Here is a 24,235-nt window from a genome sequence, read left to right as displayed (position 1 = left end):
CTGTGTGTGTGTGTGTGTGTGTGTGTGTGTGTGTGTGTGTGTGTGTGTGTCGTTCACCATGGTCTGATCACGTGCTGCCCTAGCGATCGCCAGCCAGTACCCTCCCCGTTTTGAGCTCCAAGCTACGTTTTTGCTTTTTTGGGAGCTCGGCTGGGACCTGTGTGTGTGTGTGTGTGTGTGTGTGTGTGTGTGTGTGTGTGTGTGTGTGTGTGTGTGTGTGTGTGTGTGTGTGTGTGTATACTGTTACCTGCGTGTGGTTGTTTCTTTTTCCTTGTTCCCCCATTCTGTTTTTTTTTTCTTGTTTTCCTCATTATCATCATCGTCCCCTTTCAGAGAGCTTTCATTTACTCACTAACTCATTCACTCGCTCACTCACTCACTCATACATTCACTCAGACATACAATCACTCAGTATGTAAGTCAGACAGTCAGTTAGACAGGCAGATTATGTAGTCACTCACACAAAGTTACTCACTCACTCACTCACTCACCACTCACCTACATACAACCAGTCAGTCAGTCAGTGCAGTCAACCAGTCAGTCACCCAGGCAGTCACTCACTCACCACTCACCTACATACAATCAGTCAATTAGTCAGTGCAGTCAACCAGTCAGTCACCCAGGCAATCACTCACTCACTCACTCACTCACTGATCCACTCACCCACACACGCTCAGTCAGTTAATCAGATGGTCACTCGTTCATCCACTCCTTCATATTCAGTCAATCAGGCGTACAGGCAGTCACTCACTCACTCACTTTTCCCTCTCCTTCACTTACTCACTCTCCCCTTCACTCACTCACTCACTCATTCTCTCACTCTCCCCTCTCCTTCACGCATTCACCCACTCACTCAATCATTCTATCACTTTTTCACTCACTCCTTCACTCTTTCCTCCCCTTCACTCACTCACTAACTCACTCACTCACTCACTCTTCCCTTCCCTCTCCCCTTCCCTTCACTCACTCATTCGTCCCATCACTCTCTCCTTCCCTCTCCCCTCCCCTTCATTCTCTCACTCACTCATTCGTCCCATCACTCTCTCCTTCCCTCTCCCCTCCCCTTCATTCTCTCACTCACTCATTCGTCCCATCACTCTCTCCTTCCCTCTCCCTCCCCTTCACTCTCTCACTCACTCATTCGTCCCATCACTCTCTCCTTCCCTCTCCCCTCCCCTTCATTCTCTCACTCACTCATTCGTCCCATCACTCTCACTCCTTCCCTCTCCCCTCCCCTTCACTCTCGCTAGATTCCATGCCAAGAAGAATGACATAAAAGCTTCAAGGGCGGAGAAATTTACCGACCAAGGACAGGGTAAAACACCTTGATTTGCATTCCCTTGAAAGGCGAAGGGTCCGCCGTGACCTGATTGGGGATTTAAAGTGGATGAAAGGACTTAACAAGGGGAACATTAATTGGGTTCTTAATTTGAAAGAGCGGGATAGGACACGTAGCACTCGGGCTCAGAAGGATAAATTGAGATGGAATAGATTTAGGCAAGATCTAGTCCACAAATTGGGCGGTGGATGAGTGGAACAGACTTGGCACTCATGTGGTTAGCGAGAGATACGATTTAAATATTCAAAGGAGAGTTGGAAAAGTGCTTGGATGGAGAAGATACTTGGCGTTTGTGTGTGCCGACTAATCTCTTGCAATTTCTTTATATTATTGTGTTCTCTTCATCTATCGATCTCTGTGGTGCAATACCTAATCCTCCCCCTTGAGCAATACTTCAAACTTAACACGTCAAGTAACCAACCACAAACCTTCACTCAGACCTTGTGTGTGTCGACTAATCTCTTGCAATTTATTTATATTATTGTGTTCTCTTCATCTATCGCTCTCTGTTGCAATACCTAATCCCCCCCTTCAGCAATACTTCACACATAACACATCAAGTAACCAACCCCAAACCGTCACTCAACCCCTCATGTATTTTATTTTATTTATATTATATTTATTCTCTCATCGATCTCTGTTCCTCTGTTTAATCCTCCCCTTCAGCAATGCTTCACTCTTCATCTATCGATCTCTCTACTGCAAATAATAATGAGAGAAAAAGCCCGCTAAACACTGCCCCTATAAATTAGAGTGCAGAAGAGTGTCCAAAAGAGAGGTCAGTTTTGTTTGGTAATATTGATACTCGGCCAAGCCTTATCCCACCCAACTTGTTAATCCTTCCTTCCTTCGTTTGATAATAACAGCAAACTCAGCCAATCCTTACCTCACCTAGCTTGTCATTTCTTCCTTCCTTCACCTGACACTCTTTTATCTGCTCCCTTCATTTCCTCAACAAAGTCTCCTCAACATTTCCTCATGAGCTAACTAACCCCGCGCAAACGCAAGACTTTTATCCTCCTTAACACCCGTCCCTTCTCTCCACATTCATTCCACGACTTTTCATATTTCCCCAACAAAACATCACACTACAAACACCAGTGGATCCTTACCCTGCCATGCCTAACACCCATCTCTTCTTTCCACGTCCCGTTCATTCCACGACTTTTCATATTTCCCCAACAAACCATCACATTACAAACACCAGTGGATCCTTGCCCTGCCATGCCTTACCTTACCTTTTCTTCATTCCTTATTCTTACGTCCCCCAATCCTACATCTCCCATTCCTACAGCTCCCATTCCTACACCCTCGTCTCCCTTACATACACGAAAGAGGAGGTAATTAGGTTATTTTCATTCAACCAATCCATCTCAACCAATGGACTAGTACCTGCCTAACACGAGTCTCTCCCCCCCTCTTTTGTTTTGTTTTTTCACCTTAATTCCCAGACTTAATCACATATTTCCCCGTCAACAAACCAAACCAAGCATTAAAGAAGCATTCAGCACACTTGGTTTCTTTCCCTGACAAACACCAGTCGTAACACTTTATACACACTCAGTAAAACATAAGACAACAAACACCAGTGGACCCTCCCCCTGCCCTGCCAAACACCATTCTCTACACTTTATATTCACAGCAGCACATAACACAAAAAACACCCTGCACGCCAGCCTCTACATTTTACACACACACAGCAAAACGAAACACAACAAACACCAGTGGACCCTCCCCCTGCCCTGCCAAACACCAGTCTCTTCACTTTACATAAACAGAAAAACAACCCAAAATGGTCCCTCCCCCTGCCCTGCCGAACACCAGTCTCTACGCTTTATATAAACAGAAAAACAACACAAAATGGACCCTCCCCCTGCCCTGCCAAACACCAGTCTCTACGCTTTATATAAACAGAAAAACAACCCAAAATGGTCCCTCCCCCTGCCCTGCCAAACACCAGTCTCTACGCTTTATATAAACAGAAAAACAACCCAAAATGGTCCCTCCCCCTGCCCTGCCAAACACCAGTCTCTACACTTTACATAAACAGAAAAACAACCCAAAATGGTCCCTCCCCCTGCCCTGCCAAACACCAGTCTCTACACTTTACATAAACAGAAAAATAACCCAAAATGGTCCCTCCCCCTGCCCTGCCAAACACCAGTCTCTACACTTTACATAAACAGAAAAACAACACAAAATTGACCCTCTCCCTGTCCTGCCAAACACCAGTCTCTACACTTTACATAAACAGAAAAACAACACAAAATTGACCCTCCCCCTGCCCTGCCAAACACCAGTCGCTACACTTTACATAAACAGAAAAACAACCCAAAATGGTCCCTCCCCCTGCCCTGCCAAACACCAGTCTCTGCACTTTACATAACTATAATAAACACTTCGCAACACAGCAAACACAAGTGGATCCTTTCCCTGCTCCGCCCAACGCCAGTCCTTACACTTTACACCCATAATAGAACGTAGCACTACAAACACGACGAGATCCTTACCTTGTTTAACGCCAGCCTCCTCACCTCACACTCCGCTACCTCAATATCCCTCAACAAAACGTCAAGCTGCACTTCTCCAACTACGAGCACAATGGGATATCTGCCTTGCCCATCCTGACTCCCACCACTACAACTACGAACACTGGAGAATCTACACAACCCTTCCTAACGCCTATCTTTCCTTTCCCCCGTGAAGGTCGCAGCTGCAGGACCTGACGAAAAGCCTGGAGAGCTGTCAGAGCGAGGTCGTGGAGGTGAAGAGAGACATGGTAGCGATCAAGCATGAGATAGACACACTGCAGGCCGCCAAAGAGGAGATCGAAGAGTTGAGGGACGCGGTGGATCGCCTGGAGGAACAGACCCGGCGGAGGAAGATTCGGCTGCTGGAACAGGTAAAAGACGAAGTTGTTGCTCGTTCCCCCGAAGTCTCCCGCCGATAGTCTTGGTGCGGACTTCCTCTCTCTGTGTTTCCTTTTGTCTTGTGTGGGTGTGTTTAGGGAGGAGGGGGGAGTATGTGTGTGTGTATGGGGGGGGTATGAGGGGCTGGAGTTTTTGTTGGGGGGGATGATGGGGAGGGGTGAGTGTATGTGTGTGTGTGTGTGTGTGTGTGTGTGTGTGTGTGTGTGTGTGTGTGTGTGTGTGTCTCTCTCTCTCTCTCTCTCTCTCTCTCTCTCTCTCTCTCTCTCTCTCTCTCTCTCTCTCTCTCTCTCTCTCTCTCTCTCTCTCTCTCTCTCTCTCTCTCTCTCTCTCTCTCTCTCTCTCTCTCTCTCTCTCTGTGTGCGTGTGTGTGTGTGTGTGTGTGTGTGTGTGTGTGTGTGTGTGTGTGTGTGTGTGTGTGTGTGTGTGTGTGTGTGTGTGTGTGTGTGTGTGTGTGTGTGTAAACAGAGTGAGTGTCAGTTTGATTGTCAGCCTCTTATGCCGAGAGAGAGAGAGAGAGAGAGAGAGAGAGAGAGAGAGAGAGAGAGAGAGAATTTTCTTGGTGCATTTTTCCCCTTTCAAGTTGTCAATGTTTTTTTCTTTATTATTATTATTATTATTATTATTATTATTATTATTATTATTATTATTATTATTATTATTATTATTATTATTATTATTATTATTATTATTATTATTATTATTATTATTATTTTAAGCAATGAAATGAATACAAGTTGGTGTCGCTTTGCATGTAACGTTTTATTTGCTTGTTCTGTTGTTTACGACCAATAAATATTACTTCCTGTGGCAAGACTTTTCATTTTCTTTGCTCTTCAGTTAGACATATCAAGTGTTCTTTTTTTATGTCTTTCCTGTTTGTGATGAAATGTTTATACCTTTTTCCTGTTCCTCCGTCTGCATGGTGTTGATATTGCTATTATTACTGTTATTATTACTGTTGCTATTATTATTATTATTATTATTATTATTATTATTATTATTATTATTATTATTATTATTATTATCATTATTATTGCTGCTGCTGTTAATGTCATAATTCTTTTTTCTGTTTTTTTTCTTCTTCTTTTGATCATCATCCCGTCTTCTTCTTGTTCTTGTTCTTGTTCTTCTTCGTCTTCTTCTTCTTTTTCTTTTTCCTAATCTCCTTTTTCTCTTTTTTTTAATCATCTTCAACATTTTCCTCTTCATATTCTCTTTTTCCTTTTTTTTCCCTTTTGATTCATACCTCTTCTTCTTCTTCATCATCTTCGTTGTCGTCTTTTTCTTTTTTTGTTCTTGTTCTTCTTTTCCTTCTTCTCCTTCTTCTACTTGTTACACTTCTTTTTCTTCTTTTTCTTCTTCCTCTGTTTCTTCTTCCTCTGTTTCTACTTTTCTTTTTCTTCATCTCCTTCCTCTTTTCTACTTTTTCTTCTGCTTACTCATCTGCAACTTCTTCCTCTTCTTAATCTCTATCCTCTTTCTCCCTCTTCTTCTTTTCCTTTTGTATCATTCTCTTCACTTTATTATTATTATTGGTATCATTATCATTACTGTTATTATTATTATTATCGTTATTGCTTATGGCTGTCTTGGCTGTGTGTGTTTTATTCTGTGCTGTAGAAATAGGAATAAAAAATGCTTCCTGTACGTGCATTGGTTTTGTGTGCAACTGTTTGTTTTCTCTAAATAAACAAATAAAGCAATGTTCTTAATCACTGTTGACACTTTTATTTGCTCTCCACGCACCGCTGTCGACTAAGAGAAAGTGAAAAGTGCGTGAAGAGACTTAAAACCTTCTTGAGTGTTGTTATGATGATGTTATGACCTATTGTTACTACCCCCGTCTGCCCTCTTTATTATATTTTGACCAGGTAAGTATTTTATTACCTGAGTTGAATCGTGTTTTTTTTTATTTTATGTTTATTTTTACTACCTTGAGTGTGGTTTTGTTATGATGATGATTTTATGACCTATTTTACTTATCCTTTTCCTACCCAGTTTATTTTACTTTTGACCAGGTATGTATTTTATTACCTGAGTTGAATCGTGTTTTTTTTTTAATTTATGTTTATTTTTCTACCTTGAGTGTGATTTTTGTTATGATTATCTTATGACCTATTTTACTTATCCTTTTCCTACCCAATTTATTTTACTTTTGACCAGGTATGTATTTTATTACCTGAGTTGAATCATTTTTTTTTTATGTTTATTTTTACTACCTTGAGTGTGATTTTTGTCATGATTATCTTATGACCTATTTTACTTATCCTTTTCCTACCCAATTTATTTTACTTTTGAACAGGTATGTATTTTATTACCCGAGTTGAATCATGTTTTTTTTATGTTTATTTTTACTACCTTGAGTGTGATTTTGTTATGATGATGATTTTATGACCTATTTTACTTATCCTTTTTCTACCCAATTTATTTTACTTTTGACCAGGTATGTATTTTATTACCTGAGTTGAATCGTGTTTTTTTTTATGTTTATTTTTACTACCTTGAGTGTGATTTTTGTTATGATTATCTTATGACCTATTTTACTTATCCTTTTTCTACCCAATTTATTTTACTTTTGACCAGGTATGTATTTTATTACCTGAGTTGAATCGTGTTTTTTTTATTTTATGTTTATTTTTACTACCTTGAGTGTGATTTTGTTTTGATGATGATTTTATGACCTATTTTACTTATCCTTTTTCTACCCAATTTATTTTACTTTTGAGCAGGTATGTATTTTATTACCCGAGTTGAATCATCTGTTTTTTTTTATCAATTTTATGTTTATTTTTACTACCTTGAGTGTGATTTTGTAATGATTATCTTATGACCTATTTTCGCTACCCCTTTCTACCCTCTTTATTTTATTTTGTGACCAGGTATGTACTTTATTAACCATGTTTAATTATCTATGTATATCAGTTTTATTTTCATTTTTATTACCCTTCGTTTTATTGCTCATCTTTATTAACCATTTGTATTATATTTATTTTACCCAATTTTTAGAACCCATATTTATTACCTATGTTATTTTTTATTACTCATTTTTATTATTGACTTTATTACCTTCCCATTTTTATTACCCACCTTATTATTGCCAAGCTTTTGTTGTCTATTTCTATATCTATCATCCATTTATTGCCCATATTTTACTATGTACTTTATCACCCATTCTTTTATTATCCACTTTTATTCCCCACCTTATATTACCCATCTTTTATTCCCCATTTTATGACCCCATTACTCTTCCCCTCTGGCACTCATTTCTGCCATCAACTTCTTATCACCCATCTATTTACCACAGCTATTCTCAGGGTACGTTCGCCATTTTGTACGCATCCTTTCAATGGGAGACTTAAAGCTGTGTGCGTGTAGAGGGAAGCACTGCGGTTGTCGGTCCCTCTGTCTGGGATTAATGAAGTGGCTTGCTGCAGACCGAGGGAGAGATAAGACTAGTGCCGACCTCTACCTCAAACCACCTCTGGAAGTCTTTATTGGTATTGATATCAGAGGAAAAAAACTGTATAGGGCAACAACTTAAACTCCTATTGTGCCGAGCTAGCGACGTTTGAACAGCGCTGCCCTCTACCTCAAACCACCTCTGGAAGTCTTTATTGTTATTGATATCAGAGGAAAAAAACTGTATAGGGCAACAACTTACTCCTTTTGTGCCGAGCTAGCGACTCCAAACCACCTCTGGAAGTCTTTATAGGTATTGATATCAGAGGAAAAAAACTGTATAGGGCAACAACTTACTCTTTTTGTGCCGAGCTAGCGACTCCAAACCACCTCTGGAAGTCTTTATTGGTATTGATATCAGAGGAAAAAAACTGTATAGGGCAACAACTTAAACTCCTATTGTGCCGAGCTAGCTACCTTTGAACAACGCTGTCCTCTACCTCAAACCACCTCTGGAAGTCTTTATTAGTATTCATATCGAGAAAAGAAACTGTATAGTGTATCTCTGTATTTATAACTCCCTTTGTGCGTAGCTAGTAACGTAGGAGTAGTGCTGTCCTCTACCCTAAACCAACTGTCAAAGCCCTTAATAGTATTGAAATCAGGGGAAAAACTATATGGGGTAGCACTGTACTTATAACTCCTATTGTGACGAGTTAGAGGCGCAAGAACCGTGTTGGCGTCTATCTCAAACAAGCTCTCAAAGCCCTTAATAGTATTGAAATCAGGGAAAAAACTATATGGGGTCGCACTGTACTTATAACTCCTATTGTGACGAGTTAGAGGCGCAAGAACAGTGTTGGCGTCTATCTCAAACAAGCTCTCAAAGCCCTTAATAGTATTGAAATCAGGGGCAAAACTATAAGGGGTCCCACTGTACCAATAACTCCTTTCATGACGAGAAAGATACACAAGAACAGTGCTGCCGCCTACATTTAAACTAGCTCTTGAGAATTCCACATTTGTATTCATACCAAGAGAAAAGAAACTATATAGAGAGCAGCTCCGTAAATATGACTCCTAGAAACAGTGAACTCTTAGAACAGTGTTTAAACATAGTATAACTGCTAGACACGTAAGAACAGTGAAAACATTATAACTCAGACGCAAGAACAGTGTTTAAACATAGTATAACTGCTAGACACGTAAGAACAGTGAAAACATTATAACTCAGACGCAAGAACAGTGCTTAAACATAGTATAACTGCTAGACACGTAAGAACAGTGAAAACATAACTCAGACGCAAGAACAGTGCTTAAACCAGCTCTAAAAGTCCCCACTACTATTGGTATTAGGGGAAAACAAACTGTATGGAGTAAAAGCACCGTAATTATCTTCTTTTCTGCTAGTGTCGCAACTCAAGATTACTCCTTTTCTGCTAGTGTCGCAACTCAAGATTACTCCTTTTCTGCTAGTGTCGTAACTCAAGATAACTCCTTTTCTGCTAGTGTCATAACTCGAGATAACTCCTTTTCTGCTAGTGTCGTAACTCAAGATAACTCCTTTTCTGCTAGTGTCATAACTCGAGATAACTCCTTTTCTGCTAGTGTCGTAACTCAAGATAACTCCTTTTCTGCTAGTGTCGTAACTCAAGATAACTCCTTTTCTGCTAGTGTCGTAACTTGAAATAACTCCTTTTCTGCTAGTGTCGTAACTCAAGATAACTCCTTTTCTGCTAGTGTCGTAACTTGAAATAACTCCTTTTCTGCTAGTGTCGAAACTCAAAATAACTCCTTTTCTGCTAGTGTCGAAACTTGAAATAACTCCTTTTCTGCTAGTGTCGAAACTCAAAATAACTCCTTTTCTGCTAGTGTCGAAACTTGAAATAACTCCTTTTCTGCTAGTGTCGAAACTCAAAATAACTCCTTTTCTGCTAGTGTCGAAACTTGAAATAACTCCTTTTCTGCTAGTGTCGAAACTTGAAATAACTCCTTTTCTGCTAGTGTCGAAACTTGAAATAACTCCTTTTCTGCTAGTGTCGTAACTCAAGATAACTCCTTTTCTGCTAGTGTCGAAACTTGAAATAACTCCTTTTCTGCTAGTGTCGAAACTCAAAATAACTCCTTTTCTGCTAGTGTCGAAACTTGAAATAACTCCTTTTCTGCTAGTGTCGAAACTTGAAATAACTCCTTTTCTGCTAGTGTCGAAATAACTCTGCTAGTGTCGAAACTTGAAATAACTCCTTTTCTGCTAGTGTCGAAACTTGAAATAACTCCTTTTCTGCTAGTGTCGAAACTTGAAATAACTCCTTTTCTGCTAGTGTCGTAACTTGAAATAACTCCTTTTATGCTAGTGTCGAAACTCGAGATAAAAGTTTCAATAAGTGCAGTTTTTGCTCTCTACTTAAAAGCAATCTTAAAGGCACCCCGCTGCGATGAGGGACAAGGCTTAAACGGTGTCGAAGTAAAGATTGATAAGCATTCTCCATTATGTCAGTGCCTCTTTGTCATACCTCAGCTTGATTCTCCTCCTCCTCCTCCTCATCTTCCTATACATCCTTCCCTATCATATCCCTTTTCCTTCCGTCCCTCTCCCTCATTCTCGTCCCATCATCTCCTTCCTCCTCATCCTCTTTCCGCTTCCACTCCTTCTAGACTTCCTCCTGCCCTTCCTCCTCTTCCTCCTCCTCCTCATCATCATCCTCTTTCCACTTCCACTCCTTCTAGACTTCCTCCTGCCCTTCCTCCTCCTCCTCCTCCTCTTCTGGGTACTTATTGAAGTGGTGCGTACGAGTTGGCGAAACATACCCAATTCTTTCTTATTGTATATTTTCTTTGGTATATCATTGTCAAGTATGTGTTGCACCCGTGGCATGTCATCTTTTGCATGTTTGTACCTTTGTGTCGCGCTGAAGTGTTGCGGAATGAGATGCGGAGAGAGAGAGAGAGAGAGAGAGAGAGAGAGAGAGAGAGAGAGAGAGAGTTGGGCGTGTAATGGTCTCCGGTCGTAATGGGATGAGAGAAAACGATTCGACCATCACAGAAAAGAAATGGGATTCACGGGATGACTAAAGCCTCTGTGTGTGTGTGTGTGTGTGTGTGTGTGTGTGTGTGTGTGTGTGTGTGTGTGTGTGTGTGTGTGTGTGTAGGAGGGGAGGGAGGGGAGGCGGTAAACAGGAATGAGGAAGGAAGCAAGGAAGAAAAGGTGGAGAAGGATTAGGAAGTGGGCCGGGGAGGAGGGGGAGGGAGGCAGGAAGGAAGGAAGAGGTGAATGAAAAGTATGAAGCGAGATGATGATAATGGTGGGGAGGAGGAGGAGGAGGAGGGAAAGGAGGGAGGGGGAGGGGAAATCAGGGAGAGGGGGGGTAGTAGGCCGAATACGAAAAGGAGGAGGAGGAGGAGGAGGAGGAGGAAGGAAGAGGAGGAGGAAGTGGGACGAGGAAGAGGAGGGGGGAGCAAAAGGAATAGTGGAAAGCCGGGCGGGGGTATGAGGAGGGTGGGGGAGGAGGAGGAGGAGGAGGCTGGCAGTGGCGGCGGCGGCTCACAGTGGTGGTGGCGGCGCTCGTGGCCACTTGTCTCCCCCGCGGTTCCTGTACCTCACCGCGCCGCCGCCGCCGCCGCCCCGCCGCCGCCGCGCTGCCCCCTCCGTCGCCGCCGCCGCCATGTACAACGTGGAGCTGCAGGAGGTGCCGCCCCCCGCCCCGGTGAGCCTGGGGGCCGGCAGGGTGGCAGGGGGCGCCGACCCTCCACCACCAGCACAGCCTTATCGAACACCCATCACTGCATTGATCACTTAGCTCTCCCCCCTGTCCCCCCCCCGGCCTCTCCCCTGCCTCCCCCTTCCTCCTGCTCCCCTTCTGCCCCCCACTGCCCCCTACCTCCCCTTCCTATTCCCCCAGCCCACAGATTCACACTCTGCCTCCCCCAGCCTGCTAGCCCCCAATCCCTTCTTCCTGCCCCCCCCTCCTCGCCCCCACTGCCCCTTCCTCCCCTCCCCTTCCCCTACCCTCTATTGCTCCCCACACCACCGATTCACGTGCTGCCTGCCTCCTAGCCCCCCTCCCCTTTCCTCCTGCCCCCCCCACCCCCCGCCTCGCCAACCAGTGCCCCCTCACCTCCCCTCCCCATTCCCCCAGCCCACTGATTCACACCCTGCCTCCCCTGCCTCAGCTTCCCTCCCCTTCCTCCGGTCTCCTCCTTGCACCCCGCTGCCCCTACCTCCCTCCCCCTTCCTCCTGCCCCCTCCTTTCCCCCATGCCCCCTATCTCCCTCCCTCCTTCCCCTCACCCCCTGCCTCATCCCCTTCCCACTCCTCCACCTTCATTCCACCCCTTGACTCCCCACACCCCCCCCCTCTTTCCCCCCCCTCCTCCTCCTCCTCCTCCCCTACTCCCCTGTTTCACCCCTTTGCCCCTCCCCTCAACCCCCTATTACCCCTCTTCGCCTCCCCCTGCCTGCCTTATTATCCCCCCTTCTCTCCCCCTCCCCCCTCCCCCCCTTGCCCTCCACTCCCTACCCCCCTCTCCTTCCCCTGCCTACCGTCCCCTCCCCCCTTTCCCTCTACTGTCTCTCTCCTCCTACTTTATTGGTATATTTGTGGACTCCCGTTTCTTAGCTCCTCCTCCTCCTCCTCCTCCTCCTCCTCCCAAGTCCCCAAGGGTTCCGGGACGGGGTGATATTAGTGGTGGTGGCGGTGGTGGTGTTGAAGGGTGTTAAGAATCACCTATAGTCTCCACTAAGTTATGCAAGTTGGCCTCCTCCTCCTCCTCCTCCTCCTCCTCCTCCACCAGTCGATCCTCTCCCACAAGTTTACCCAGAGCGCGAGAGGAACGAGGAGGAAGGAGGAGGAGGTGGAGGAGGAGGAGGTTCAGCATCTCCTCTTCTTCCTCCTCCTCCACCTCCTTCTGAAGCACACTGGTGGTGGAGGGGAGTCTCACTTCCCTCCCCCCTCGTGTGTGTGTGTGTGTGTGTGTACTCACCCAACATTTTCCTTACTCTCTCTCTCTCTCTCTCTCTCTCTCTCTCTCTCTCTCTCTCTCTCTCTCTCTCTCTCTCTCTCTCTCTCTCTCTCTCTCTCTCTCTCTCTCTCTCTCTCTCTCTCTCTAACAAGGACGACAACAGCGATCCGGAGAAAAACGACGAAAGGAAAGGAGGAGGAGGAGGAGGGGGAAGAGGAGGAGGAGAAGGAGTAAGAGGAGGAGAAGGAGGAGGAGAAGGAAGAAGAAGAGGAGGAATGCATCGATAACTTTATTTTTTCGTTCTTTTTCTACGATTAGCTCATGTGGGGAAGGTCTCTCTCTCTCTCTCTCTCTCTCTCTCTCTCTCTCTCTCTCTCTCTCTCTCTCTCTCTCTCTCTCTCTCTCTCTCTCTCTCTCTCTCTCTCTCTCTCTCTCTCTCTCTCATTCTCCTTACCTGTTCCCTTCTTCTACTTAGGTCATTTTTTCTCTTCTTTTCTCTCTTTCTTTTTCTTCTTCCTTTTTTCCTTCTCTTTCGTTTTTCTTCTATTAATTTCTTCCTTCCTTCTTTCCCTCCTTCCTTCTCTCCTGCTTTCCGTCCTTCATTTTTCTTCCTTCCTACCTTTTATTTTTTCTTCCTCCTTCCTTTCTTCCTTCTTTACTTAGTTCCTTCCTGTCTTCTTTATTTCCACCTTTCATTTATTCTTCCCTTCTTCTAACCTCACTTCCTCCTCCTCCTCCTCCAACCGTCAACTCATCCATTTCATCTCTCTCTTCCTCCCTCCCTCTCTCCTTCCCTCCCTCCCTCCTTTCCTCCTTCCTTGCACCCTTTCCTCCGCCAGTAAATAGTCGTGTTGACCTAGTATTGCCTGCGTGAAGGGAGGGAGAGGAGGAGGGAGGGAGGAGGAAAGGGAGGGAGAGAGGAGGAGGAGGAAGAGTGGAAGGAAAGGAAGAGCAGGAGTGAGAGGGGAGGAAGAAAGTAGGGGGTATGGGGGGTGAAGATATTAGGAGAGAGAGAGAGAGAGAGAGAGAGAGGGAGGGATGAAAATAAAAACGTTTAAGAGAAAAAAATGAAAGAAACTAGGGGAGAGATGGAGGAGGGCGAGGAGAGGAAGAGGAGGAGGAGGAGGAGGAGGAGAGGTGATAGCGGACATTGGGCAGTGTGTGTCAAAGAAAGATGGAAGAAAGAATGAAAAAAAAAAAGAGAGATTAACTGACATAGTGGAATAGATTGACAAATTGACAGAGTAGGTTGACAGATAGATTGACAGATAGATGTATAGATAAAAGATAAGTAGACGAATATTCAGTGACTTACAGTACCAAGAAAGGAAGGAAGAGAGGAAAGGAAAAGGAGAAAATATGAAGAAAGAGTAAAAGAAAAAAAAAAGAGGAAGGAAAGGAAAAAGAAGGATGTTAGGAAGAAGGAGAGGAAGGGAGGAAAGTGGAAGAAAGCAGGATAGAGAAAAAGAAAGAAAATAAAGAAGGAAGGGATAATGAAAAGCAGGAAGGAAGAGGAGGGAAAAGGAAAAGCGTAGGAAGGGAGAATAAGTAGACAAGAAGGAATAGAAAGGGAAGCAGAAAAGGGGAAGAAAGGGAGGAAGTAAGCAAGGAATATAGAAGGAAGGGAGGAAGGAAAAGGAGGAGTTTGTGAGGCGTGTTTTCCCAGCGTTTTTTTTATTCTTTTTTTTTTTATCTTCTCCGTCACGTTCTCGTTTTCTTCTATTTATTTTGGTCGTTTTTCTTCTTTTTTTTTGTTTTTTTGTTTTTTTGTCAGAGGATCATAATATTTCTTTTTGATGTTTTCCACGGGTTTGTTGGGGCTGTTATGCATTATTATTATTATTATTATTATTATTATTATTATTATTATTATTATTATTATTATTATTATTATTATTATTATTATTATTATTATTATTATTATTATTAGTAGTAGTAGTAGTAGTAGTAGTAATAGCAGTAATAATAGTAGCAGTAATAGTAGTAGCCGTAATAGTAGTAGTAGTGGTAATAGTGGTGGTGGTGGTGATTGCGTGGTCATGTTACTACTACTACTACTACTACTACTACTACTACTATTTTTATGATCATTATTTATTACCATTATTATTATTATTATTATTATTATTATTATTATTATTATTATTATTATTATTATTATTATTATTTTGTCTGTTACCTGTTTTCGTGATACTATTCAATGATGTCAGTAGACTATTACTATTACTATTATGTTTGATTTATTAAACTATTTTTACTATGACTACCATGATTACTTTTATCGACTATTATTAGTATATGTTTTTTTTCTTCATATTTCTAAACTTTTTGGGGATCAACGAATCCTGTCTGTCTAATCTCTCGTGTCTCTTATTTATCACCATTATTAGTTATTATTCACTTACGTTTTACTTTTATTTGCTATTCCCGATCTCAATACCTTCTTCCTTCGTTCCCTGTCCTTCTTACGTTCCTTCCTTGTTCCTTCCTTTCCTCCTCTTCTTCCTTTTTTTTCTATCATTGGTATGTCTTTTTTCATATTTCTAAACTTTTTTGGGCATAGCGAATCCTGTCTGTCTAATTCGGCCGACGTGTTTATCACCATTCGTTTGTTTGGCCAATATCGTAGCGTCTGTTTGGCCAGCCTTGTTATTGTGTGGGCCGAGCAATCAACTTGTTTATGTAAGTCAGGGCTGTGGTGTGGATTGTTTACCTAATAGCCCGCCTAATTTAAGGATAAACATGTGTGGTGGTGGTGGTAGTGGAGGTGGTGGGTGTGGTAGTGATGGGAATGGTGGTGAAGGGATGACCGGGGTGTGATTGGTTGTGGGTGGTGATGGTGGTGGTGAGATTGGTGGTGGTGATGGTGGTGGTGAAGTTGTTGGTGTTGGTGGTGATGGTGGTGGTGGTTAAGTTGTTGTTGGTGGTGGCGGTGGTGGGAAAGTTGTTGGGGGTGGTGAAGTTGGTAGTGGTGGTGATGGTGGTGGTGATGGTAGTGGTGGTGATGGTGGTGGTGATTATGATAGTGATAGTGGCAGTGATGGTAGTGGTGATGGTGGAGGTGATGGTGATGGTAGTGGTGATGGTCGTGGTGGTGGTGGTGATGGTATTGATGGTGGTAGTGGTGGTAGTGGTGATGGCAGTGGTGGTGGTGGAGATGGTAGTGGTGATGGTTGTGGCGTTGGTGGTGATGGTAGTGGTGGTGGTCGTGGTGGTGATGGTAGTGGCGGTGGTCGTGGTGGTGGTGGTGATGGTAGTGGTGATGGTAGTGGTGGTGGTGGTGATGGTAGTGGTGATGGTAGTGATGGTAGTGGTGATGGTAGTGATGGTAGTGGCGGTGGTGGTGATGGTAGTGGTGGTGGTCGTGGTGGTGGTGGTGCTGGAGGGGGTGGTGGTGACGGTGGTGGGATGGTGGTGGTGGTGATGGTAGTGGTGATGGTAGTGGTGGTGGTGGTGATGGTAGTGGTGATGGTAATGATGGTAGTGGTGATGGTAGTGATGGTAGTGGCGGTGGTGGTGATGGTAGTGGTGGTGGTCGTGATGGTAGTGGTGGTGGTCGTGGTGGTGATGGTAGTGGCGGTGGTCGTGGTGGTGATGGTAGTGGCGGTGGTCGTGGTGGTGGTGGTGATGGTAGTGGTGATGGTAGTGGTGGTGGTGGTGATGGTAGTGGTGGTGATGGTAGTGGTGGTGGTGATGGTAGTGGTGATGGTAGTGGTGGTGGTGGTGATGGTGGTGGTGATGGTAGTGGTGGTGGTGGTGGTGGTGATGGTCGTGGTGGTGGTGGTGGTGGTGATGGTAGTGGTGGTGGTCATGGTGGTGGTGATGGTAGTGGTGGTGGTGGTGGTGGTGATGGTAGTGGTGGTGGTGGTGGTGGTGATGGTAGTGGTGGTGGTGGTGGTGGTGATGGTAGTGGTGGTGATGGTGGCGGTGGTGATGGTGGCGGTGGTGATGGTGATGGTAGTGGTGGTGGTGGTGATGGTAGCGGTGATGGTGGTGATGGTAGTGGTGATGGTAGTGGTGGTGGTCGTGGTGGTGGTGATGGTAGTGGTGATGGTAGTGGTGGTGGTGGTGATGGTAGCGGTGATGGTGGTGATGGTGGTGGTGATGGTGGTGGTGGTGGGCGTGGTGGTGGTGATGGTGGTGGTGGTGGGCGTGGTGGTGGTGATGGTGGTGGAGGTGGGCGTGGTGGTGGTGATGGTGGTGGTGGTGGGCGTGGTGGTGGTGATGGTAATGATGGTAGTGGTCGTGGTAGTGGTGATGGTAGTGGTGGTGGTCGTGGTGGTGGTGATGGTAATGATGGTAGTGGTCGTGGTAGTGGTGATGGTAGTGGTGGTGGTCGTGGTGGTGGTGATGGTAGTGGTGGTGGTCGTGGTGGTGGTGATGGTAGTGGTGGTGGTCGTGGTGGTGGTGATGGTAGTGGTGGTGGTCGTGGTGGAGGTGATGGTAATGATGGTAGTGGTCGTGGTAGTGGTGATGGTAGTGATGGTAGTGGCGGTGGTGGTGATGGTAGTGGTGGTGGTCGTGGTGGTGGTGATGGTAATGATGGTAGTGGCGGTGGTGGTGATGGTAGCGGTGGTGGTCGTGGTAGTGGTGATGGTAGTGGTGGTGGTGGTGGTGGTAGTGGTGGTGGTCATGGTGGTGGTGATGGTAGTAGTGGTCGTGGTGGTGGTGATGGTAGTGGTGGTGGTCGTGGTGGTGGTGATGGTAGTGGTGGTGGTCGTGGTGGTGGTGATGGTAGTGGTGGTGGTCGTGGTGGTGGTGATGGTAGTGGTGGTGGTCGTGGTGGTGGTGATGGTAGTGGTGGTGGTCGTGGTGGTGGTGATGGTAGTGGTGGTGGAGGTGTTTTTTGATCTTTTTATTACCACTCCTCCGTCTGTCTGCAAAAAACGTTCATATTTTAGGATTATTCGACGTTTTTCTTTTCCGTTTGATGTTTTCCTGAATGGCTAAACGTTTTGCTGTGATTTATCCAACGTTTTCTTGCCCCTTTAAACTTTGCTGTTCGTGTATCGGGTTATTTTGGGGGTGGATTTTAACTTTCTTGGGGTGTTATTTTCTTTTCTCTGTCTCATCTTTTCTATTTTTTTCTATTTGTTTTGTTATCTTCTTTGTTATTTTCCATTTTCTATTTTTGTTATTTGTTTTTTTTGTTAGTTTTTTTTCTATTTTTTTGCTATTTTCTTTGTTATTTTCTATTTTCTATTTTTGTTATTTGTTTATTTTTTTGTTATTGTTTTTTTTCTATTTTTGTTTTGTTTTCTTTCCTCTTTTTCATCTATTTTTTTTCTTTTATATTTGTTTTGTTATTTTCTTTGTTATTTTTTATTTTCTATTTTTGTTATTTGGTTCTTTTTTTAGTGGTTATTGACTTTTTTTCTATTTTTGTTTTCTTATTTTCTTTCCTCTTTCTTATCTTTTTTTCCTTTTTTTGTTATTTTCTTTCCTTTTTTTGTTTTTGTTTTTCGCTTTCTCATTTTTTTGTTTTTTCTTTTTTTCCTCTTTCTCATCCTTACCTATTTTTGTTTATTTTCTTTTCTCTTTTTTTCTTGTCATTCCTCCTCTTTTCGTATTGGCTGAACGCTTTTTTTTTCTTAACATTTTTATTTTTTTGTTTTTTTCGTCTCTCTTTTCTCTTCCTTTCTCTTTCTTTGTGTTATATTTTTTTTTCTCATCGTTTTCTTTTTTCTTTTGTTCTTTTCTTGTTCTCTTTTTTTCTCCTTGTTTTTTTCTCATATTTGTTGTTTTCTCATCGTTTTCCTTTTTCTTTTGTTCTTTTCTTGTTCTCTTTCTTCTTGTTTTTTTTCTCTAATATTTGTTGTTTTCTTTCTTATCGTTTATTTTTCTATTTCGTTCTTTTCTTTTTGTCTTTTTTTATCTTCGAATTCTTTTCTATTTCGTTCTTTTCTTTTTTCTGTTCGTTTTATTTTCTTGCTTATTCGCTTTTTCTTTCTTTCTGTTCGCTCTCATTTTCTTTCTTTCTCTTCGTTTTCTTTCCTTGTTTGTTCACTTTTCTTTCATTCTCTTTGTTTTCTTTTCTTTTTTTTCTCATTTTCTTTCTTTCTCTTCCTTTTCCTTCTTTGTTTATTCATTTTTTCTCTCTCTTTCTCTTCGTTTTATTTTCTTGTTTATTCACTTTTCTTTTTTTCTCCTCGTTTTCTTTCCTTGTTTGTTCTCATTTTCTTTCTCTCTTCTTTTCTTGTCTTTCTCTCTTAACGTTTTTTTTTTTTCAACTTTCTTATTTACCTCTTTCTCAGCGTTTTCTTCTGCTTCGTCGTCTAATGTTTTTCTTCTTCTTCTTCTTCTTCTTACGGCTTTTCTTTCTATTTGCTATATAAACGCTTTCTGTGAGAACCTTTTTATATCTCTTTCTCAACGATTTTCTTTTTTATTTACATTTTTTCTTTACTCGGCGTTCTGTGTATTTTTGCTCGACATTTCTGGTTTGCTCAACGCTCTATCTTTGCTCAATAGTTTCTCGTCCACTCAGCGTTTTCATAAAGATAGATAGAGAGATAGATAGGTTGATAGATAGATAGATAGGGAGTCAGATATATGGATTGACAAATTAGTGGGTAGCTTATTAGGTCAGTAGGTATGTACGTATGTATGTATGTAGTCAGGTAGGTATGTAGGTGGCTAGGTAAACTTATTGATTGACGTGTAGGTAATTGGGCAGACAGGTAAGCCGGCACCTGAGTAAAAAGGAAGGTAATATAGAGAGACAGACTGATAGGTAAATGTATATGGAGATAGACAAAGAGCGTAAAAGATGGAGTAAAGGAAAAAGTGTTATGGAGGTAGAAAAATGAAAAAAAATATTGCTGTACTGGCGGGAAATATATAAGAAGAAAAAGGTTACTGAAAAAGAAAATACAATGGTAGACTTTTTCCTTCAGTCATTTTGGGAGAAGTGGAAAAAAATGTATAACTAAAAATTGTTATAGGTTCTATGTGAAACAGAAGAGAGAGAGAGAGAGAGAGAGAGAGAGAGCGTTGTAAATAGGCCACACACACACACACACACACACACACACACACACACACACACACACACACACGTACACAGGGTTATCGTACACACGCAGGGCTCATGGATGTGTCGTACGGAGGGGAACAAATGTCGTACTCAGATGATTTGTAGCCCACCCTCCTACCCTCCCGTGTGTGTGTGTGTGTGTGTGTGTGTGTGTGTGTGTGTGTGTGTGTGTGTGTGTGTGTGTGTGTTTTATCCTACCTTTGTTTCTCCTTTCTCTTCTGCTTCTTATTTTTCATCATTATCGTCATTTTATTCTTTATTTTCTTCTATTTCTTCTTCTTCTTCTTCTTCTTCTTCTTCTTCTTCTTCTTCTTCTTCTTCTTCTTCAATTTCCTTATTATCATTATTATCCCATTTCTCATCCTTCTTCTCTTCCTCCACTTCCTCCTCCTCCTCCTCCTCCTCCTCCTTCCCTTCTCCTCCTATTACTGCTACTCTACTTCTTCTTCTTCCTCTTTCTTTTACTCTTTCTCTTCCTCCTCCTCCTCCTCCTCCTATTACTGCTACTCTCCTTCTTCCTCTTCTTCTTTCTTTTACTCTTTCTCTTCTTCCTCCTCCTCCTCCTCCTATTACTGGTACTCTACTTCTTCTTCTTCCTCTTTCTTTTACTCTCTCCTCCTCCTCCTCCTCCTCCTCCTCCTCCTCCTTCAACTTTGCCCCGCATCCGCTGGTTCTCAGATGGCCCCTACTCTGATTATTGATCTTACCTGGCCCGCTCCTACTTTAAAGCGCTCTCTCTCTCTCTCTCTCTCTCTCTCTCTCTCTCTCTCTCTCTCTCTCTCTCTCTCTCTCTCTCTCTCTCTCTCTCTCTCTCTCTCTCTCTCTCTCTCTCTCTCTCTCTCTCTCTCTCTCTCTCTCTCTCTCTCTCTCTCTCTCTCTCTCTCTCTCTCTCTCTCCGAACCTTTTGTACTCTCTCTTGTTTTATTTTGCTCTCTTTTCTGCTCTTTCTTCCTCCCTTTCTTTCTCTCCCTGCCTTCACCCCCTTCCCTCTCTCCCTCCTCCCTTTCTTCTTCCTTCCATCCTTCATCATTCCCTCTGTTCTCTCCCTCTCTCCCTCCCTCTCTCCCTCCCTCTCTCCCTCTCTCCCTCTCTCTCTCCCTCCCTCTCTCCCTTCTTGGAAAGCTTCTGTGTTCGTGTTTTCCATTTTGTTTCATCACGCAACTGACCCTTAATTCTAGTCCTCTTCCCCCCCTTCCCTTCCCTTCCCTTCCCTTCCCTTCTCTTCTCTTCCTTTCTCTTCCATTCCATTCCATTCCCTTCCCTTCCATTCCATTCCATTCCATTCCATTCCATTCCATTCTCTTCCTTTCTCTTCCATTCCATTCCATTCCCTTCCCTTCCCTTCCCTATCCTTCCCTTTCCCTTCTCTTATCTTTCCTTCCCTTTACTTACCCTTCCTTTCACTTCCCCTCCCCTTCCATTCCATTCCCTTCCATTCTCTTTCCTCCCCTTCTCTTTCCTCCCCTCCCCTCCCCTCCCCTCCCCTTCCCTTCCCTTCCCTTCACTTCCCCTCACCCTTTCTCCCTACTCCTACTTTCTGATCCCTTCTTCACTCCCACCTCTCTTCTCAATTGTCCTTTTTCTCCTCTTCCCTCTCCATTTTTTCTCCTCCTTGCATTCCCTTCCTCTTCATTCCCCGCTCTTCTTTCTCCTTCTCTCTTCTTTTTACCCTAGATCTTCCCTTTCCCTTTCATCTCCTTTGTCTCTTCTTCTCTTCCCTTTCTTTTCTCTCTCTCTCTCTCTCTCTCTCTCTCTCTCTCTCTCTCTCTCTCTCTCTCTCTCTCTCTCTCTCTCTCTCTCTCTCTCTCTCTCTCTCTCTCTCTCTCTCTCTCTCTCTCTCTCTCTCTCTCTCTCTCTCTCTCTCTCTCTCTCTCTCTCTCTCTCTCCTCCCACATCCACCCACTAAATATCATTGTGTAACCTTACCTAACCACTCACTCTCTTACCTTCCATTCCCTTCTCTTCCCTTCCTTTCCCTTCCCTTCCTTTCTCTGTTCCTCCATTCTCTTCCCTTCCCTTACCTTCGCTTCCCAACTCTACCCTTTCACTCCGTTCCCTTCTCTTCCCTCCCTTTTCCTTTCCTTCTCTTCCCTTCCTTTACCTTCCCTTTCTTTCTCTTCTTTTCCCTTCCCTTCCCTTCCATTCCATTCCCTTTCCTTATTCTCCCTTCTCTTCCCGTCTCTTCTCTTCCCTTCCCTTCCCTTCCCTTCCTTTCCCTTCCCTTTCCTTCCCTTCCCCTCCCTTCCCTTCCTTTCCCTTCCCTTACTTTCCCTTCTCTTCCCATCCCTTCCCTTCCCTTACTTTCCCTTCTCTTCCCATCTCCTCCGTTCCCTTCCCTTTCCTGCCCTTCCCTTCCCTTCCCTTCCCTTCCCTTCCCTTCCCTTTTCTTTTCTTTCTCTTCTCTTCCCTTCCCTTCTCTGCCCTTTCCTCCCATTTCCTTCTTTTCCTTTTCCATCCCTTTCCTTTTCTTCCCTTACCTTCCCTTCCTTCCCTTTCCTTTCTCTTTCCTTCCCTTCCCTTCTTTTCCCTTTATCTTTTTTCGCATTCCCTATATTTCAGTCACTTCCTTGCCCTTTCGTTTCCTTCCTGTCCATTCCCTTATCTTTCTCTCTTCCATCTGCTTCCTATCCCTTTCCCTTCATTTTATTTCCCTTCTCTTCTCTCCCCGTCTATTCAATTTCCTTTACGTCTTTCCCTTCCTTTTGTTTTTATTTCCTTCGGTTTCTTTTTATTCCTTCAATATCATTCCTTTCCAACCCTTCTCCTCCCTTACCTTCTCTTCCCCATCCTTTCTCTTCCCCTCACTTCCCATCCTATCTCTGTTCTTTCCTTTTTATCCCTTCCCTTCCATTCCCTTTCCTTTCCCTTACCTTTCACTTCCTTCTCTTCCCTTCCCCCCCCTTTTTCCTATCAACCCATTCCTTCCCTTCCCTGCTCTTCCTTTCCCTTCCCTTACCCTCCCTTGCCCTTCTTACGCATAATCTCTCTATATAACCAAACTCTTTGTCTTAAATCCTCCCCTTCCATCTCTGCCACAATTTCACGCGAATGTATGTGTGTCGGTATGCAAACACACACACACACACACACACACACACACACACACACACACACAGAAAAAAAAACATAAGGTACTCGACTAAATTCACTTCCTTTCCATCTGGAGAGAAGAAAAGTGGAGGAGGAGAAGTGAAGGAGGAGAAGGAGAAGGAGGAGGAGGAGGAGGAGGAGGAGTTGGAGAGGAGTGGAGGAGGAGAGTAAGTGGGTTGTGTTGAGATATTGATAAAGAGTGAAGTAAAAGGGCAGCGTCTCTCTCTCTCTCTCTCTCTCTCTCTCTCTCTCTCTCTCTCTCTCTCTCTCTCTCTCTCTCTCTCTCTCTCTCTCTCTCTCTCTCTCTCTCTCTCTCTCTCTCTCTCTCTCTCTCTCTCTCTCTCTCTCTCTCTCTCTCTCTCTCTACCTATCTATCTATCAGTCTATCTATCTATCTATATCTCACCCATTTTTGTGTATTCACTATTATTTTTTCTACATTTGCACTTATTATGTCTATTTTTTTGCCATTTTTTATTTGTATTTTTGTTTGCTATGAAGGCAGAAAATAGCAGTGAAGCAATAATGATGACGATGAAAGTGATGATGATTATAACAGTAATAATAATAATAATAATAATAATAATAATAATAATAGTAATAATAATAGTGATTGTGATATTAATTTTCAGAAAGTCTACGGTGTTTGCGCTTCACGTTTAACTATCAAGACGCTCTCTCTCTCTCTCTCTCTCTCTCTCTCTCTCTCTCTCTCTCTCTCTCTCTCTCTCTCTATCTCTCTCTCTCTCTCTCTCTCTCTCTCTCTCTCTCTCTCTCTCTCTCTCTCTCTCTCTCTCTCTCTCTCTCTCTCTCTCTCTCTCTCTCTCTCTCTCTCTCTCTCTCTCTCTCAGTCGATCGGTCTTTTATCAATTGTTTTTTCTTCGTATTTTTTCCTTTTTCTTTTTGTTCTTCTTTCTCTGTTTTCCTTCCCCTTCATCAGGAGCATCTTTATCATCATTATCTTTTTCTTGTTCGCTTTCTTCTGTAAAACTGTATCCTATTAACGGACTTTTAGAACACACACACACACACACACACACACACACACACACACACACACACACACACACACACACACACACACACACACTCATCATTTATGCGTCACAAACATACCACGGAGTCATTAGTATTCACCCCCATACACGCCTCCCATCACCCATACATACCCTTCCCGATAATTACACACACACACACACACACACACACACACACACACACACACACACACACACATTCATCACTCATGCCTGACAAACATAGCGCTGAGTCACGCATTCCTCACATATATATCCCTATTTTGCCTCCTCCTCCTCCTCCTCCACCTCCACCTCCTCCTCCTCTTCTTCTTCCTCCTCCTCCTCCTCCTCCTCCACGCAATGATTTATCTATCCATCTATCTTTCCCTCTCCTTCCCTTCCTATCATGTTTTAAATAATCCCTTTTTCCTTCTTATGACATCCATTTATCCCTTCTTCCTCAC

General features: G+C 43.4%; 1 protein-coding gene across 29 annotated transcripts in view; it reads left to right on the top strand.

Moving 5' to 3' along the window:
• LOC127000684 (glucose transporter type 1-like) overlaps window positions 1-24,235 on the top strand; it is a 227,840-nt gene that overhangs the window by 86,071 nt on the left and 117,534 nt on the right. For 28 of the 29 annotated variants that reach the window (XR_007754387.1, XM_050864661.1, XM_050864662.1 and 25 more), the window contains one exon: window positions 4,046-4,241. The exons of the other annotated variant lie outside the window; for it this stretch is intronic. Coding sequence is in view for 27 of the 28 variants with exons in the window: in XM_050864661.1 (XP_050720618.1) it covers window positions 4,046-4,241 (196 nt within the window). In the remaining variant the exon portion in view is untranslated. The remainder of the gene's footprint in view (window positions 1-4,045; window positions 4,242-24,235) is intronic. 29 annotated transcript variants of the gene reach the window in all.

The sequence above is a fragment of the Eriocheir sinensis genome, chromosome 19 (genome assembly GCF_024679095.1).
Source record: "Eriocheir sinensis breed Jianghai 21 chromosome 19, ASM2467909v1, whole genome shotgun sequence".
NCBI lineage: Eukaryota > Metazoa > Arthropoda > Malacostraca > Decapoda > Varunidae > Eriocheir > Eriocheir sinensis.
This window is presented reverse-complemented; position numbering and strand designations above follow the sequence as displayed.